General features: G+C 51.8%; 1 protein-coding gene across 8 annotated transcripts in view; it reads right to left on the bottom strand.

The window, feature by feature from the left end:
- The window catches only part of TRAPPC9 (trafficking protein particle complex subunit 9), a 566,520-nt gene extending 548,803 nt beyond the window's left edge, over positions 1 to 17,717 (bottom strand). For 7 of the 8 annotated variants that reach the window (XM_053208248.1, XM_053208250.1, XM_053208253.1 and 4 more), the window contains exons 1-3: positions 17,579 to 17,717; positions 10,903 to 11,496; positions 2,017 to 2,162 (exon numbers count right to left, since the gene is read on the bottom strand). In XM_053208248.1, coding sequence (XP_053064223.1) covers positions 2,017 to 2,162; positions 10,903 to 11,486 — 730 coding nt within the window. In that variant the 5' untranslated portion in view covers positions 11,487 to 11,496; positions 17,579 to 17,717. Of the gene's footprint in view, positions 1 to 2,016; positions 2,163 to 7,383; positions 7,419 to 10,902; positions 11,497 to 17,578 lie in introns of those variants that run through there. The other variant, XM_053208254.1, reaches the window with a different exon arrangement.
- Between the last annotated feature and the right edge of the window lie 1,521 nt (positions 17,718 to 19,238).

The raw sequence follows: 19,238 nt of genomic DNA, 5'->3' as shown, positions 1-19,238 counted from the left end.
AGGCAGCCACGGTTACTTAGAGTATGGCCGGCAGGCAGGCAGAGCCTAAGAATCAAGCTCGGCCCCAGGCCTTCTAAGTTACTCTACAGTGTTCATGTCTATGACTGCAACGCTCCCCAAACCTTTTGGTCTTAACACCCCTTCGTGCTGTGAAAATCACTGAGGATCACAAAGAATTTTTTCTGTGCAGGTTACATCGACAGATATTTACCATATTTGAAACTATAACTAAAAACAGATTTTACTAGGTATGTGTTCATTCCTTTTTAAAATAATAATAATCCCACTATATATTATATATTGATGAACAATAACTATTTTCCAAAACAAAAATATAGGTTGGAAGCCTGGTACTGTTTTATATTTTTACAAATGTCTTTAATGTACGGCTTGATACAGCGAGTTGGAGTCTCCCATCTACCTCTGCGTTCAATCTGTGGTGATGTCACAGGTCACGTAGCCTCTGGGAAACGGCACTACACGTTCGTGAGAGACTGGACCAGGCAAACAGCATACAGCACAGGCCGTGCCCCACCCCCCCCCCCCCCCACCCTTCTTCAGGGACACTACCGACCCAGCTGGTCCCTATGTGGGTCATGAGCAGGGACCCTTCCTTCTGGATAAGTGCCCACCACAGGGGCCCTAATGTTACAGCTCCCTGAAGTATGGATATATTCCACCGACCAATCTCTAGCCCCCTTAAATCGAATTATGGAGTTTAAGTCCATTTTAAGAATTTCTTATATTTAATGGTTCCAGAGCACATTGCTAAACTTCCATTAAAGAACTTACTCCATTACTGTATTCTGACTTGTATTTATCATAGTAGCTCACAGGCCTCCCGACTAATCTTTCCGGGAAAGAAACTGATTTCACTCCTTACCCACACAACATTTATTTAACAAGCGTTTATGGAACATGTACAATAAGCTGCGTTATGGACACACACAGACCACGCGTCCCACCCCACGCCAAGGAGATGGTCCCTGAAGGAAAAACGCATGTAAACACACAATTCCAGCACAAAGGGCAAGCTCCACAACAGATGGGGCTCTGGACGAGACTCTGCAGGCCCCCACTGCCTGGAGGGGTGAGAAATGGCTATCCTTTGAAGTAGGTTTTTTCCTCCTTTCTTTAGTTTTTCAAATTGAAATGTAACTCACAAAACTCACCCACTGAAAAGTGCCCAAGTCAGCAGTCGTTAGTACACAGACAGTTGGGCGACCATCACCACCGTCTAACTCCAGAATGTTTCCATCAGCCCCAAAAGAAACTCCACGGCCACCTCTACCTGTGGCAGCCAGGAATCGGTTCTCTGCCTATTCTGGACACTGCAGCTGATAGGTGGCCCTTTGTGCCCGGCTCCTCTGACTCTACGTGGTGCTATCAAGGTCCGTCGCATTTTATGTCTCTCATGTTATCGAAGTACAGGGGACGTACCATGTGGTTCTGGTTTCGGGTGTATGCCACACGGACTGGACGACTCCATACGTCACTTGGTGCTCCTCGCGACAAGTGCGGTCACCCTCTGTCACCACTCCACGGTATTACGGTATGACTGACTATCCTCCCTGTGCTGTAACTTTTCACATTTTCACACCTTCACGACATTCCACTGCGTGGACATACCACTTCTGGCTGACCCGTCCACCAGCTCGTGTACACACGGGGTTTTGAAGAATGAGGGCAGGAGGTGACTTCGGTGGGGAATGGCATCAGCAGAGGGCAAGATGTGCTTAAAAACAAACAAGCCCGGAGGAACACGGAAAGGCAGCCCATGATACAGGACAGTGTGTGGGGGTGCCTGCAGGACGCCGGGGCAGGCCCGGGTGGGGACACAGCAGCAGACACGGCAGGAGGGCTGTCCCCGCCGATCCCCGACACCAACCAGACAGCCGACTGCCTCTCCTCCCTCATCCTTCATTTTTGGAATTCCTTTTCATTTTTCTCTTTTCTCTTACTGCAAATAACAGTTGCTGCAATCACATGTCTGATATCTTCATGAGATGACCTTACCTCCGAGCCACAGGAAGTCATTGACTGAGCGGAGAAGTTCCACGGACATGTGGTAATGCACCAGAGAGTCCTGCAGCATCCCGGCCTGGAGGCACAGGTCTCCCACGTGCTTCCGCATGCGCCCCTGGCACCGCTTCTTGTAATGTCTAAAAGACACAACGCGCGGAAATGTGTCACTGCTAGCACGCACGACTTCTGCCCCCAAATCACACTGGCTAAGCACTATTCAACCCTCTCACTACAAAAAAAAAAAAAAAACCGCTAAGAAGGCAACGGTAGCTCTGTAATTGAGAGGCAGCAACCATCATTGCCAGTATGTGAGCTGGAACAGTCCCGACTTCAAAGACACCTGCCAGGTATTTCCTAGAGGGACGAGGTACATGCGACTTCCACCATGCATTTCCCTCAGACAATATTTGAGTGGGATTTTCCTTCACAAATTTTCCTACTGTAACGACAGCATGAGAAAGTTTATGTTTCAGCTTTTTAGAAAATCAATCACCTTCCACTTCCTTAAATCCAAACCTACTATTATTTTATAAAGAGAGTGATGTTGCGTATCACAAGCCAGCCGTTGGCTTTTGCAAATAAGACCTTTATCTTCACTACTTTAGAGCCAGCTTCAATAATGCCTTGAGAGGGCGGGGCCTGGGGCGTCACCAACAGCTCCTTAAATATTGGCAAGGATGTGCTATAAATAATGCAAAGGCTTCTCCCTCCATATCAACTGAAAACCAAAAAAAAAAAATGTATCAAAATATTCGTTTATCATTTTTTAAATATTCCTATTCTTTTGAATATTAAATTTCTTCAAAGAGAAGTGTTTTTTTTTCAAGAAAAATCGCAGCTATATTAAATTTTTTTCTCACCAAGAAACCCATCATATCAAGAATAAAAACCCCTACAGGAATCCAAAAGACGTGAAGTTTCTAGCTAACTGAGTGTTATTGACAGATCTCAGTACAAAGTTAAATCTTCACAGATCTAACTCTAACAAACACTATAAACTCTTTGGCCACCCCAGAATTTAGTCTTTCTGTTCCCAGTATGGGTTGTACTAAGATCATCACGTAAGGCAGGGGAGAGAGAAGAGGAAAGCCCAGTCTCCTTCACAGCCACAACGCAGTGTTAGCATGCCCCCCTCCCCCACTAACAAGCCAGCCCTCCCCATAAGAAAACTCCACACCTATGCCACCCTGGCATCCCCAACCAGACGCCCTTATCTCTCTCCTCCTGGATACCTCCACAGCCTTCCAACGAGCCCCTCGCCAGTCTCCACTCCGTCCCCGCTACACTCACGCCCACCCGGAGCGGCCTTCCCGAAGCATAAATCTGATTCAGTCCCCCACTTCAAACCCTTCAAGGTTCCCCAGTACAGTTCTGGCTCCCCCACTGCGCCCCCCTGTGCTCTGCAGCCTTACCCGACCCCAGTGACCGCGGGCCCCACCGTCTGCCTCACTACTTCACGCTCTCCTTAGGCCTCACCTCATTTGATGGTCAGCTTCTCAAGACAGCCTTCCCTGCCTCCTACCTCTGCACTTTGGGCAGGCGTCCCTGCTGTGCTCCTAGAACATTCTAGCTGAATCAATTTCTGACATCTGTAAGCCCCAAAATGACACGTACGTTTTGCTTCCTACTGTGTATCCATTCCTCTCCCCTGGACGCTCAGCAGCACGTTTGCTATCAATAAACAGATGAATGGATGGGTCTCAAAGGGACTGAGCTGCTCCTGCCCGGCCCAACCCCCTCCTTCCACTGAACCCAAAACCAAGAACCCTCTCCTAAAGGCCACTCCCCACTGACCCGTTCACTGCCTCCCTCTGTTGTCAGTTCTGATAAAACCCAAGCTCCTCTGAAGCCCTGTATGACAGGCCCTCTCGAGTGTCCTCTCCACCAGGAGCAGCCCCCACCCTGAAGCCTGGGACACGGACCCCCGGCCCCCCAGCACAGGACACCTTCCTCAAGCCCCAACCCCACGAGCCTCCAGGCCTCCACCCGGGCTGCTCCCGCCACCTGAGCCGCCCTCATGGTCCCTTCACCTGGCTGGCTCTTATCCCGTCTTCAGAATACACACAGAGCCCTCTGTCTCCTGGAAATCTCCCCTTGTTATGTCCCTCAGGTCTTGGCCGGGCTGCCCCCCACAACACGACCGCACTGTTACCATTCACCCCATTAAAAGCAGGGCCTCTCTGAGAGCATCTGGGGAGACGAGGAGGATGAGAGCAGAGAAGGGAGGAACGAAAAGCAATCACAGCCAGGGGCGCCTGGGTGGCTCAGTCGGTTGGGTGGCCGACTTCGGCTCAGGTCATGATCTCACAGTCCGTGAGTTTGAGCCCCGCGTCGGGCTCTGTGCTGACAGCTCAGAGCCTGGAGCCTGTTTCAGATTCTGTGTCTCCCTCTCTCTCTGACCCTCCCCCGTTCGTGCTCTCTCTCTCTGTCTCAAACATTAAAAAAAAATTTTAAACAAAAAGCAAACACAGCCCAAGCCCCAAAGTCAAGGCTTCTCACGTGTGTGTCACAAGCCACCGGACCTGACGGGCAACAAAACTTCCACTTAATACCCGTGAAAACATCTCACCGTGATACCAACATGCAGGGACTTTTCACCCTACTGAGTAAAATTAGACAACAATGTCAACGGAACAGAAGTTCAGGACGCACCACTGTGTTCTCCGTTCCAACCGGAAAAGGACCCGGCATCCAAACGCACATTTCCCACCTCCAGCAGCGTTACTGTCAACTCCCGACACGTGGCTCAGCGTGCGAAGACTGCCACGGTGCTGAGTGACATACGTAGGGACTAATCGGCACCTTCCCCCTCCCCTGCCCCCTTCCCGTCTTAAACTGGCATTATTCCCCCTCGCGACAGAAGCCCCGTGACAGGCCCTCACTCTTCTCTGGACCCGCAAACATCGTGCCTTAGCCTTAGGAGGGTCAAAACAGAACTGCTTCCTCCAAAGTCACTATCGACGTACTCAGGAGATTCTTTTAAAGTCTTTGCGGGGGAAAGACTATTCCAGAACCATCCACCAATCCTACAGGTCAGCTCCTGCTCCCAGTCCCCGCAGAGCCCTACCCAACGTGCCTTCTGCTCCATGGGACAGACCAGGAGTCTGGGACGCCCCGACTCCTCAGGCCTCTGCGCCCTCCCTCAAGGACCGGCGCGGCTCTATCCCACCACCCCATGCGACTCTGGGTCCCAGGGGCTCTCCTCCACCCTCCTGCTGCAGGAGCGGTCCTCCGGGATACAGGTCCAGCACACCATCCCCCCCCCCCCCCCCCCCGCCCCGGGCTTCCTTAGCAGCTGCCCTGCCCTCCAGCACTTTTAAGATAAATGGCGCCAGCTCCCAAAATCCCAGTTGGTACGTTGAATAACATACCGGGCTTCCCTCCAGCCCACCGGTCACAGCCCCGGCCCCTCCTCCCGCCCCAGTCTACACCTCGCTAGGTGAGCTCACCCACACCTTTGGTTCTAAACACAAGCCACATACCGACACCTCCCAGGGTGTCTCTCCAGTCCACTGTCACCTGCACTCCAGGCTCATAAATCCAACTGCCTCTTTGAAACGGTCACTTGAATATCGAACGAATACAGGCATGTAAAAACACGTCCAACATTCGCTCCGGAATTTGACCCCCAGCAGGTACCTCCAGTCCTTCCCAGCAGACAGCCCCACCCCACGCCCAGCTGTTCAGGTCAAAACCCTGACTTTCTCACTTGATTTCCTCTTTTCCTCACCCCACCCCCCCGCCCCCGGCCCAGTGACGAGCCGTGACATTGCTGTCCCTAAGTATACCTCAGTGCAGGACACGGCAGGCGTGCGCTGAGTGTCACAGCCCTCTGAAGAGAGGGAGGGCTCTCCTGGCACCAACACTCAGGGAAGGCACGTGGTCTCGCACAGGAGGCCGAGAAGACGGCCCAGAAAAAGAGGCTCATGGCTGTCCCGCAGTCTGAACTTTGAAGGGTCCGAGGTCTGGGAGAGCTCCCGCTGAATGCACCTACCTGCCAGAGGTGAGCAGGTGAGAAGGGAGGAGGCCGGGCAAGGCCACTCTTACACCAGTCCCCTGGGGCCTAGGGAGCAACAGGAAAGGTCCCGTGTTCCGGGGCACAGCCCGGCCATCACAGCATCCCTGCCCTGCCTTTCTGAAGGCGGACGGCTTCTCGTACTTGCTACACCGCACTCCTGCCTTAGTCCCCCACCCCGGAACATGAGGGACTCTTTCTGAAAGTCCAGCCAGTCTCAACTGAGGCAAAGTAAATGAAGGACAAAAGTATTCCCCTTCGGGCCAGAGCATTAAAGAAGAAATCAGGGCCTCCGGGCCAGCACGGTGGCCGCGGCAAAACCTCCCCCCCGGGGGAGCTGGGCCGGGGCGGGGGAACACAAGGACCTGGATCAGCCCCAGGTTCTCCCTCCAGGATCGAGCTTGGTTAACTGCTGGAGTTCCCCCGCCGCAAACTAATGACACGCCCTTCAGTGACAGACGTGAGCCTCGACAAACACAGAAACGGCTAATTCTCACCAACACAGGGTTTCATGAAGAGTAAAGGCTGCTGCAAGTAAGGGCCCGTTCGACCGCTCAGGTGAACCCCATGACCCGGCTCTGCATGCCTCCTGGCTAACACACAAAGTCAGCTGTGGTCAACCACAGAGGTCCCCGTGTCCACAAGATCCAAACGAACCAGCTATTGAGAAGGCCACGTTTTCCTAATGCTTAGAAACAGTCCCTGTCGTAAAAGGGCATGAGACCGGTGCAGACCGTTGGGACAGTCTCTGCCCTTTTATGAGGGAGAGATGCTAAGGCGAAGTGATGTCAGTAGCATGCTGCGGGGGTGGGCAAGGGGCAACCGTGCCCTCCTCGGCGTCCCGTCGCGTCCCTGCACCGGCGACCGCCGCGGCAGCTAAAGCACCGTCATGCACATCACACAGCAACAGCCAGGAAACACGTGCCCAAGGTGCTCATTCAAAAGCCAGAATGGAGCGAGGGGCCGCTGTCTTAGACTCTACAGGTTAAGATGCCCCGCGGAAAAGCCCGCGAAGCCACCCAAATCAATTAGCATCTCACTTCTTCAAAACGAACAAAAAAGATGAATCAGGGCTCGTTTGTCACCAAATGCGAAGGAAGACCAAACAAGTTCCCCAAAGCAAATATTTTAAACAGATATCAAACACCCATGGGTTACGTGCTAAAAAAGCAATAAAAAAAAAAAAAAAATCTTTTAATAAGATGATTCAAAAATAAAAACATGATCAGAGTAATACGGATCCAGGCAGCGGTAAGTTTTGGTTTTTTAAAGCAGTAAAGGCAATGAGGAGGCAGCACACAGGGAAATCTAGCTGTTTGCAAGGCAATATGTTCACAGCCTACCTTTTCAGACCCAACAACATACTCACAGGGCGGTATGACAGAAAAAAAAAAAAAGGAAAAGAAAAGAAAGAGGAACAAGCAAAAATTAGAAACACACAAGAACAAAAATAACTTTCACACCTACGACACTGCACGTCCAGGAACCTACCAATGGGCTCTCATGAGGCCAGGGGCACACGGGATGTTCAAGTAAAATACACCCGCACCCCACGTTACTGGGAAGTGTGGGGCCTGCACTCAGCCGAGTCGGCCACGGGGCCTATCCATGTGGCCAGTGCACCAACCGAAACTTGGCCTTCACCTAGACATTTCCTTGTGAGCTGCAGAATACGATCTCATTTCAGTTGGACGCTCCTACAAGAGCTGCAGGAACGGAACCCGCTACACAGCAGTGAGAGCAACAGTGTTAGCAGAGATTATAGAAGAATGTATTTGATTTGAGGTCAAAAGAGAGCTGAGTGTTTACAGCACTCAGAGCAGAATGGACCCACCGGGAGGCCAGTTCAATCCACTGCCGCTTTTCCGGGGCCTAGAGCCACACCTGGCACGTGGAGGCCCTCACTCGATGCTTGCTGATATTATTACCCGGCACGTGCCAGGCAGTGGCCCAAGACAGTCCTGTCTCTCCCTTCAAACCATGAGCATAGATTTCAAAGGGCAAGAACAAGCTGGCATTCCCTGGTGGGTCTGCAACCTCAAAGCCAAGAAGTCGATGACTAAAATATGTCACTGGTGCCTCGTGTAGCAAAGGAGGATGTCCCAGGCATGGGGTCAGAGCGGGGTTCCCGGCTGCCTTTGAGGCTTCAGCCTCTCCCCCACTGGTCTGGGCGGCAGGGACAAGCCAGTCCATGCCCACACCACAGGCCGCTGCGGCTGGGGAGTGCAGGGGCTGTGTGCACGGTGCAGCCCCATGTGGTAAGGGACAGTGGCCAGGGCACCCGCCCCACGGAGCACCGCTGTGGAGAGGGCTCAGTGGGCACCATAGCTCTGTCCCTCGTGGCTGACCAGCTCCTACACCTTGCCACCCCGGCCCCGAGGCGTAAAAGGGGAGGACCAGCATGTAGACCACAGGGCCACCAGGAGGACTGAGCACAGGTCACAGGTGCAACATGCCTGCCCCTTCCTTAGGCCACTAAAAGTGCGTGGCGAGGAAATGAACACCACCCCAGACCCTGCAAAGCACCACAGGCAGGTGGAACTTGGGCTACTCTGTGCTCCCCACTCACAGGGCTGGCCTAGGGCCTGGTTTTTCTCGGTTCTGTGACAATTTCTCCTCCAACTTACCAACAAGCAGAAGGGCAGTGTTTGACCTTAGGTAAATTCAAGAAACTTACTGACCACCTACTTTGCAGTGGGCACTCTGCCAGCATGCACACTGGGTTACTTAAGCCTCACCCGGGAGACCCTGATCCACAATCTACAGAAAGGGACACAGAGGGGGACCTGGGTGGCTCAAGTCAGTTAAGCATCTGATTTTTGATCTCAGCTCAGTTCATGTCAGTTTGTGGGATCGAGCCCCACATTGGGCTCTGTGCTGACAGTGCTTAGCCTACTTGGGATTCTCTCTCTCTTCTCTCTGTCCCTCCCAGCTCGTGTGCACATGCTCTCTCTGTCTCTCTTTCAAAATAAATAAACTTTAAAAAAAAAAAAAGAAGAAGAAAAAGAAGGAGGAGGAGGAGGAGAAGAAGGGGCACCTGGGTGGCTCAATCAGGTAAGTGTCTGACCTTGGCTCAAGTCATGATCTCACAGTTGGGTTTGAGCCCCACATCGGACTCGCTGCTCTGAGTGCAGAGCCCGCTTTGGATCACTCTGGATCTCTTTGGATCGCTCTGATCTCTATGGATCGCTGTGGATCTCTATGGATCACTCTGGTCTCTTTGGATCACTCTGGTCTCTATGGATCACTCTAGATCTCTATGGATCACTCTGGTCTCTTTGGATGGCTCTGGTCTCTATGGATCGCTCTGGTCTCTTTGGATAGCTCTGGTCTCTACGGATTGCTCTGGTCTCTACGGATCACTCTAGATCTCTATGGATCGCTCTGGTCTCTATGGATTGCTCTGGTCTCTTTGGATCACTCTGGTCTCTATGGATCGCTCTGATCTCTGTGGATCACTCTGATCTCTATGGATCGCTCTGGCGCTCCTCCCCTGCTCGCTTGCCCTCTCTCTCTCTCTCTCTCTCTCTCTCTCTCAAAAATAAATATTAAAAAAAAGAAGAAGAAGAAGAAGGGGACTAAGAGACTAGGTGCCCAAGGCCACGAAGCCGACACTCTCCCTCACTCAAGGGGACCTCCTCTAGGCAAACTATCACACGTCGTTCTCTTCCGTGCATGGACACAATGGCCACAGCACAGGGAAGCAGAGCAGGGGACAGACTGGGGGAACAAACAGCACAGAGAGCTAACCTGCAATTCTGGGGCAAAGTTCAGTTGTTGACTGAATCTCAGGGGAAATGTGAAGCCTGATCTTTTCCTGCTCTGTCCAACACCCCCTCTAATACAGAGAATGTGAACACACTTTCATCTGTATAAGGAGCTCTTTGGGAAGTCCCTGGTGGTGTTTCTGACACCCTGATGATGCTTGTCTAGGCTGACTGTCAGCGAGGAGTCAGATGCTGTGGCTATCGTAGGAAGAAGGGGCCTGACCCATGCGCAGCACCCAGCCTGGGCGGCCAGACCTCCTTTCCTGCTCAGCTCAGCTAGCTCCTAGCTCTGGCGCCTCTCCTGCTTTGGCATCTTATCTATGAATCGAAGAGACAAGGATGAATCAAAGTTTCAAACTGGGCGCTGAGGCAGTGCTATCCAATAGGAATAAAATGTGAGCCACGGAAATAAGACTTTCCTTCCAGTTGCCGCAGTTTAAAAAGTAAAAAACTACTGAAATTGATTTTAATATTTTGTTTAACCTAATACACGTAAAATACTACCATCTGACATGTAAAAATATTAATGAGGCGCCTGGGTGGCTCAGTCGGTTAGGTATCTGACTTCAGCCCAGGTCATGATCTCACAGTTCATGAGTTTGAGCCCCTCGTCAGGCTCTCTGCTGTCAGCACGGAGCCCACTTCGGATCCTCTCTTCCCCTCGCTCTCTGTCCCTCTCATGCTCTACATCTCTCTGTGTCTCAACAATAAATAACCATTAAAAAAATAAAAAATACATTAATGAGATATTTTCTTTTTTCCATGCTAAGTCTCAATACCTGATGTGCGTTTTACGTACAGCACATCTCAGCTCAGACTGGTCACCTCTCTGGTACTCACAAGCCACAAGGGGCTACCATGTTGGACAGCAGCTCAGGGGGTCCCACAAGGTGTCTGAAATGGGGGAGGAGGAGTACACACTAACCCTGCAAGGATTTCCCTTAACAGAAGGCTGGCCCATCCTTACAAGTCTGAAAACTGCAGACTGCACCTGTCCACCCCCCCACTGCAGTGAAACTCTGCTATCTGCTTATCCCGTCTTGCCGTCCAGAAGCAGCCCGATCACGAAGCCTCTGGGCCCCTAGGTAAACTTACCTGCTATCTGTGTCCAGTCCCACAAAGTCCTTTTTCTCAAACGGGACACAGAGGAGGGGGATCTTATCCCCGGACTTGTCTGTGGCCCTGTCCAGACGCTTGGACTCGAGCACAATGAAGAGGGATTCGATGAAGTCCTCGATTCTCTTCTCCACCGCCTCACAGTCCTCGTAGTTGGGGTAGAAGGCCACATCGGTGCGCGGCTGCTCCGTGATCTCCCCCTGCAGCCCAAAGACAAAGAGGCGGGAGTCGTAGAGCGTGGAGCCGTAGATCTCCTTCTGCACGTGGAACTTCTCGAAGGTCTGAGGCCAGTCCTTGGCCGAGAAGCAGTCTGTGATGGTGATGAGGCCCACGACCTTGCGATGGGTCTGGAAGTCGCCCCACTCGTTGTTCTCCGGTGGGTAGTGGTGCCTGTAGCGGATGTAGAGCACCCGCTGGGAGTCCCGCACGCTGATCTGGCTCACGGAGGAGATCCTCTTGTAGATCCTGAAGAAGTTCTCTTCCGAGACAATGCCCACAGGCTGCACCACCACGAGGAGAGTCTGGTGGTCCTCGGCACATTGCATGTAGTCAGGGACACTCATTTTGAAGACCCTGCCCAAAGAGAGAAAGGGGACTTTGAGGTGCACGGGTGTTGAAGGCTGTCGGCCCACCTTGGGATATGGTGGTTCTGACGCTCACAACCGGGGAGGCCGGGTAAGCCCCATGCAAAGCCACGGGCTACAATCTGTCCTTGGACTCCTGCACACGGCCACCACGGCTCTTATCACAATACCACAGCTCTCGGCCTAGGCCTCGAGGTCCTGCAGAAAAAGCGCGTCTCTCATTGTCTATTTCCAACACCTAGCCAGGTGCCGATGGAACCACTGAACTGCTCCCTCTTCCCCTTGGCAGGACATAATGAGAAGAACCACAGTGGAATCAGAAGATCTGGATTTGAACTCCAGTCTACAGGACATAAATGGTTTATATGTGTAGTATCTCACTTAAATCTCTCCGTAACACCACCTCAACTCTACTGGTGAAGGACCTGAGGCAAAGAGAGCCCCCCTGAGAGGCAGTGTTTGAGCCCGAGCCCCACAGCAGGTGCCACACGGCCCCCTACCCCTCCTAGCAGGCATTCTCCAAACATTCTCTTCCACGCTGCCTCAGAAAGAACCACACCCACCACAGCGTTCAACAGAGAGGTATGGCAGTCCCTGGGAGACTTCTCAAGCCCTCAAGGGCCGGGGCCGAAGGCAGAGATTTAAGGTTTTCTGTTTCTCAAAAGGAGGCATGGCTTTAAAAGCAACAGCAAAACACATATCTGGTCCAGGCCTTCACTGCGCAGAGACGAAGGGAGGCCCAGAATGGCAGTGGACAGGCCCTACAGACAAGGACCACGGACAGGCCCTACGGACAAGGACCACGGACAGGCCCTACGGACAAGGACAAGGACAGGCCCTACGGACAAGGACAAGGACAGGCCCTATGCACAAGCACCACAGACAGGCCCTATGGACAAGGACAAGGACAAGCCTTATGGACAAGCACCGCGGACAGGCCCTACGACAAGGACAAGGACAGCCCCTATGGACAAGGACAAGCCTTACAGACAAGGACCGCACACAGGCCCTACGGACAAGTACCACGGACAGGCCCTACAACAAGGACAAGGACAGCCCCTATGGACAAGGACAAGGACAAACCTTACGGACAAGGACCGCAGACAGGACCTACAGACAAGCACCATGGACAGGCCCTATGGAAAAGGACAAGGACAAGCCTTACAGACAAGGACCGCAGACAGGCCCTAAGGACAAGCACCGTGGCAGGCCCTATGGACAAGCCTTACGGACAAGGACCACGCACAGACAGGCCCTACGGACAAGTGCCATGGACAGGCCCTACGACAAGGACAAGGACAGGCCCTGTGGACAAAGACAAGGACAAGCCTTACGGACAAGGACGGCAGACAGGCCCTACGGACAAGCACCACAGACAGGCCCTAAGGACAAGAACAAGCCTTAGGGACAAGGACAAGCCTTAAGGACAAGGACCACATGCAGACAGGTCCTACGGACAAGCACCGTGGACAGGCCCTACGGACAAGGACCATGTCGCGGCAGCACCTGCAAGTCCTGGGCGCTGTGGAGGCATGAAGTGTCCACAAGGCCCAGGAGAACAAGTGCATAGAAGAAAGAAAGAAAAGACAAGGACAAGCACACAGGCCTTCTCTCCACAGTGCTGTACGGTGAAGTGTCACCAAGTTATTCAGTATGTTTGCACCCAAAATCGAGGTGTCACAGGTTACAGAAGTTGGGAATTTTGAGTCACGATGGAAATCCCAGCCTTTGCTATGGCGTTCCCACTTCCTGCAGGGGCTCAGCGGGCACTCTGAGCCAGGCTCTATACAAGCCATGAGCTCTCCCAAATATAGATCCTTATTAACATGTGCACACATCACACCTAGACCCACCTAAGAAAAGCCACCTACAGATAAGATCGAAGTAATGAAATTTAAAGCAGCCAAGTAACCCACGTTATCAGCAAAAAGGATGCTGCCAGCCCATTAGGTGGCAGAGGACATGAAGGCAGGCACAAGTCCTTCGAGTATGTCCCTGGCTGTCAAGCTATGTGACCATGAGTCGTGTAGTTTCACCAAGGTTTAGTTTTCATTTTTGTGAGGGGCTCTGGTTGACATTAATGATGCGTAAAAGCTCATCATTCACATGCCCAACATTTAGTGACAACCTCCCACATGCCAGGCTCCGTACAGAGGAAAAGACAGGGTCCCACACATATTCATGAGTACAAAGAGAAGAAAGATGTTAATCCTCCCCAACCTGGTATATAGATTCAATGCTACTCTGATTAGACTTCCTACCGGGAAGTCTATATATATATATATATAGACTGTCAAGAACAGCCAAGAATCACTACTGAGGAGGGGCATGTGTCCCCCTCCCCAACAGCAAGACCAGATACAACTACAACTGCTAACAGAATACAGGGTTTCTTTTGGGGCTGATGAAATGTTGTAAAAACGTGTGGATCTTGAGAAACTTAACAGAAGACCACGGGGGAGGGGAAGGGAGAAAAAAAGTTACAGAGAGAGAGGGAGGCAAACCATAAAAGCCTCTTGGATACTGAGAACAAACTGAGGGTTGATGGGGGGTGGGGGAAAGGGGAACGTGGGTGATGGGCATTGAGGAGGGCACCTGTTGGGATGAGCACTGGGTGTCGTATGGAAACCAATTTGCAATAAATCATATTATAAAAAAAGAAAGAAAAATAAATGTGGGTAGTGGTTCCTTGCATGGCAGAGAGGAGTGCAGTTCGAGAGAGACACAGCAGGCTTCAGAAGTAGTAGTTCTGTCCCATTCCTTAAGCTGAATGGCAGACACAGGGGCAGGAGTTTTGCCATTGTTTAAACTATACATAAACATTACATATACTTTTGCTGTCGTCTGTATTTTAAAATTTCTAAACAGTTGAAAAAGGGAAAAGGTCCAACTTCAAGGAGCTTACAGCCTACTTGTCAGCAGGTCAACTAGTTTTGGAGGACTTGGGGGAGGGGTTGGTTTTTTCTTATTTTAGAGATGGGGGAGGGACAGAGAGAGAGAGAGAGGGAGAGAGAGAATCTCAAGCGGGCCCTTCAATCTTCCAACCGTGAGACCAAGACCCAAGCCAAAATCGAGTCAGATGCTCAACCAACCGAGCTACCCAGGCGTCCCCAGGTCAAGTAGTTTTAGAGCCTCGCCTCTGCACCTGTCCTCTGTCAGCAGGGTATGCTGCTTAGTCCTGCAATGCCTTCTTCTCTGAGCAAGAAAACTGAGACACAAAAGAGGCTGGTGCAGGGGCGCCTGGGTGGCTCAGTCGGTTGAGCGTCCGACTTTGGCTCAGGTCATGATCTTGCGGTCCGTGAGTTCGAGCCCCGCGTCAGGCTCTGTGCTGACAGCTCAGAGCCTGGAGCCTGCTTCAGATTGTGTCTCCCTCTCTCTGCCCCTCCCCTACTCATGCGCGCGCTCTCTCTCCCTCTCTCTTAAAAAATAAACAAACTTAAAAAAAAAAAAGAGGCAGGTGTGTTATAGGCACAGATCCACCTGAAGATGGGTGGACGGGGGGTCCTGGACACGGGTCTCAGGACAGGTGTTCCGTTTCCCTAGCCTCAAGTAAAATGAGAAAAACCAGAATAAAACTAACCTTACATAAATTTAGTAGGTGCTTTACAAATATTCACTATTATTGTAATTGATGGTAATGAGCTTCCACATTTTTTGGCCTTAAAACACCCTGGTTTTTACAAAATGTTGGTGAGAATAGATGGCAGTTATTTTTCCATTGTCCTATCTAGGCCAACACTAACACTGGCATGCCTGTCTCTGACCCCCAGTTTTTCGGAATTTACGAATCTATGAAATCTAAACAAATAAGTCACCCTGAACCAAATGATCCCTCTGGGTCCCTTCCAGTTCTAACAAGGCACTAAAAGACGCCAGCAATCAAATCCACGCCCCAGGTCAATAAACCTTACAGCAGCCTCACGCAAGGATTATCCCTGAGGCGGCTCAGTTTCAGCAAACTTCTTCACTTTTGCCCCAAATTCAAAATACGCATCTAACACAGGAGGAAACTGGTCTCACGCAAGCTGGAGAAAAGAAATCCACTGGGCTCTCTATAACGTGCCCTATTGAGATTTCCCATCAATCCTAAGAAAGAAGTATTATTGTCTTTAATCTTACAGATGAGGTAAGGCTCAGTCATTCTGCTCACCATCTCCTAATGGTAAGTGACAAGCTGGCACCAGGTGCCAGGTTCATGCTTTTCCACTGGCTTCTTCAAGGGAGAAGGTGATGAAATAAGACCCAGCATTGAGCCAGTCGTAGTGCCTGAGACTCATCTAACACAATATTAAAACATCAAAACTACATTTCTTCAACATGGTAGTTCCCCCAAAAGCTAAACATAAAGCTACCGTATAAACAGCAATTCTACCCGGAGGTACCTACCAAAGAGATTCGAAAACATACGCCCACACAAAAACTTGTCCACAAATGTTCGCAGCGGCCTTATTCTTAATAGTCAAAAAATGGAAACACCACCAGTGTCCATCAACTGATGAACGGATAACCAAAATGTGGTCTATCCAACAACAGGCTATTACTCAGCCATAAAAGGGGAACAAAGTACTGATGATACAGCTACCACACAGGTGAACTTTGAAGACATGCTACGTGAAAGACAGCCAATCACAAAAGGCCATGCACTATATGACTCCACTTATATGAAATGCCCACAACATGCACATCCCTGGAGACAGAAAGTAAACTAGGGGCTGCAGGACCAGAGAATAAGTCGCTAGCAAGGAGAAAGGAGTTCTTTTTGAACTGATAAAAAAATGTTCTGATACGACGATGGTTGCACGACTGTGAATATAGCAGAACCATGCGGCTGTACATTTTAAATGGGTGGATTTTGTGGTATGTGAGTGATAGCTCAATAAACCAGTTATTTAAAAAATTGCGTTTCTTGGGGCACCTGGGTGGCTCAGTCGGTTGAGCGTCCAACTTCGGCTCAGGTCATGATCCCACAGTTTGTGAGTTCCAGCCTCACGTGGGGCTCAGTGCTGACAGCACAGAGCCTGGAGCCTGCTTGGGATCCTAGGTCTCCCTCTCTCTCTCTCTCTCTGCCCCTCCCCCACTTAGGATCCTGCCCCCCCCAACTCATGTTCTCTCTCTCTCTCAAAAACATTTTTAAAAATTTAAATAATAAAATAAAATAATAATTAATAAATAAATAGTTATACTTCTTGACAACTATTTTTCCCTCTATACTACGAGTCTGCCACACAATTTAAGAAAACCAAACAGAACCCTGCCAGGAGATCTTTAGTGTGGCAATATTCCTGGGTCTCCAACATCATGCCTCCGATGCTGTTGTGTCATGTTGACAAGCACTCGCTGGGCTGGATTAGGAACTGGCTGCAATTATTTTTCAAAAATTGCCAGTCACTAGTTTAAACTGGTGGGGGGGGGGCGGTGATGGATGGAGGATGTCACAGCCCCACGCCTTCAGTTCATTTTGAACTAAACCGAGCCCTGTTCAACATTTTAATCCCTCTCTCTAGAAAAAAAAACATAGGAACTCAACAAGCACCCTGTCTGAACACCAGAAAACCGTGGGTTAAAAGACATCTGTGCCGGCGGTTCCCGAGAGGGAGAAGGAGCGTAGGCAAGCAGAGTGCGGGCACGCGTCTGTCCCCGCCACCCCAGTGGGGTCAGCCGGAGTTGACCACGCGAAGATCTCATCCCGGGGAAGAGCGCCTGCGGGCGCCGAGCTCACTCGGAGGCACTCTCTACCCCGCGCAGAGCCAGGATGGCAGGCACAGGGGGGAAGCCCCGGGCAGGCCGGGCGCCCAGCCGGGAGAGAGACCGGCGCCCGCCGGGGGTCCCCAGACCCGGCTCGGCGCAAGAGGGGAAGGGGCCGCCGCCGCGCGCCGCGGAGAGCAGGGCCCGGGACCCCAGGGTGGCAGGTGCGGACGCGGCCCTGGACACGTGTGCTGCTGGGGCGGGTGCGAACTGGACCCCGGCCCGGGCAGGTGCGGGCTGACTCGCGCCGTCGCTCGCCGCCACACACAGGCAGCCCTCCCGCAGCCGGCCGAACCCCGGCCCGGAGCCCCCCACCTCGCACTTACACAGCCGGCGCCCCGGGCCCGGAGCAGGAGCCGACGGCCTGGCGGGCGGCGGAGCCGAGCAGCCTCTGCGGCCGCTCCCCCTACTCAGAGCTGGCGCTTCCTACCGGCGGCCGCGCCGGCATCCTCCTGCGCATGCGCGGGGCCAGTCCGGGCCCGGGCTCCGCTCCGGGTTTTACGAGAGACGCGGAGGGCCGCAGGGAGGAGGAAGAGAGAGGGGAAAGGAGAGGAGAGGGGAAGGGAGGGAAGGGACAGCAGATACCGGGAGAAAGCCTCCCCTCCTGGGGCGCCACACCCCGCAGGGTGTGTGTCTCTGCGCCACTTTCTAACCCCCTCGAGGCGCGCTGCTCAAACTTCAACGCCCCTGCCGAGGCCCGGCAAGACCCCTAAAGTGTCAACCCACCGCCCCCTCCCCCTGCCAGGCTCCCCTCCGCCCCGGGGACCAAGCACCCACAGAAGGGATCGCTGATGTTCAGAACTACCTGTTGGCTGTAGAAGTTCTCCTTTTGCAGGCTTGGAAACTGAGGCACGCGCGGTCTAAGCGTCCTCCTGGGCGTGCTTCACCCGCACAGCAGCCGGGCTGGGCAGGGGCGCGAGGTGAAAGGTCAGAGCCGGAGCAGGAGCGAGGTCCGATCCCTCGTGGGTGGAACCTCTACCCCCCTGGAGGGCCCCAGCAATCCATCCACACCCAGCCCCCACCGACCCCGAAATGGCCCGGGCAGGGGGGGGCGGGGCAGCTGTTCCAGAGGGCAGAAGCCACTTAAGGGTTTAAACTTCTCTATTTTAAAAATAAATTTAAAAGGAATTTACATACATGCCTTAGATCATCCACAGCATGTTTGGAAAGGCACACAAGGAATTGTTAATGGTGCATCTCCAGAAAGGGCTTCGAGAACTGAGGGTGGTGGAGGGAGACACTCTTTCCCTTGTGCATCTTTGTGTTTTGTTTAAATATTTTACCATGAGCATGTATTTCTTTTTCAATTAAAAAAAAAAAAATGTTTCTAGGGGCACCTGGCTGGATCAGTCGGTTAAGCGTTGGACTCTTGATCTCAGCTCAGGTTTTTATGTCAGGGTCCTGAGTTCAATCCTTGCATTGGGCTCCCAGCTGGCGATGAAGTCTACTTAAATTTAATTAATTAATTCTTTTAATGTAATAGAAGACCAGAACGGTCCCCTCAGCAAATACAGCAGCCATGAAAACCCATGTTTGCTTTGAGTCAGGCAAGCATTTATTGCCTCTTTGCTACGTGCCCGGTGCTGTTTTATGACTTACTTTATTATTCATGTTTTCTATAAAATAATAAAATGCTATCCCTCATCCTCGTCCAGGGCCAGTGGAAAACCAATTGAGTTTTTATTGAATTGTTTTCCAAAGAGTAGGAATGAGTTATAAGCAGAACAGATCTTCAGGGAAAAACGAGTAGAGCAGATTTCCAGCATACCAGAGAACCAGGAGGTGTTTTCAACAGAGGCACACAGGGACTGAGCGAGAGCGCCTTCATGACAACACAAAAAGATGCCCATAGTGCCTGCTCCACGGCACTAGGAGCGAATGCTGACAGTTACAGAAAACAGCCATCTGTTGGGCCACCCTTGATGGAGGTCTGTGTGCCAGGTGCAGAGCTCCATGACTTAGCTCACACTGTCTTCATAACCTCCA

Source organism: Acinonyx jubatus, chromosome F2 (genome assembly GCF_027475565.1).
Source record: "Acinonyx jubatus isolate Ajub_Pintada_27869175 chromosome F2, VMU_Ajub_asm_v1.0, whole genome shotgun sequence".
Taxonomy (NCBI): domain Eukaryota; kingdom Metazoa; phylum Chordata; class Mammalia; order Carnivora; family Felidae; genus Acinonyx; species Acinonyx jubatus.
Note: the sequence above shows the minus strand (reverse complement) of the source record. Positions and strands in the feature narration are given on the sequence as shown.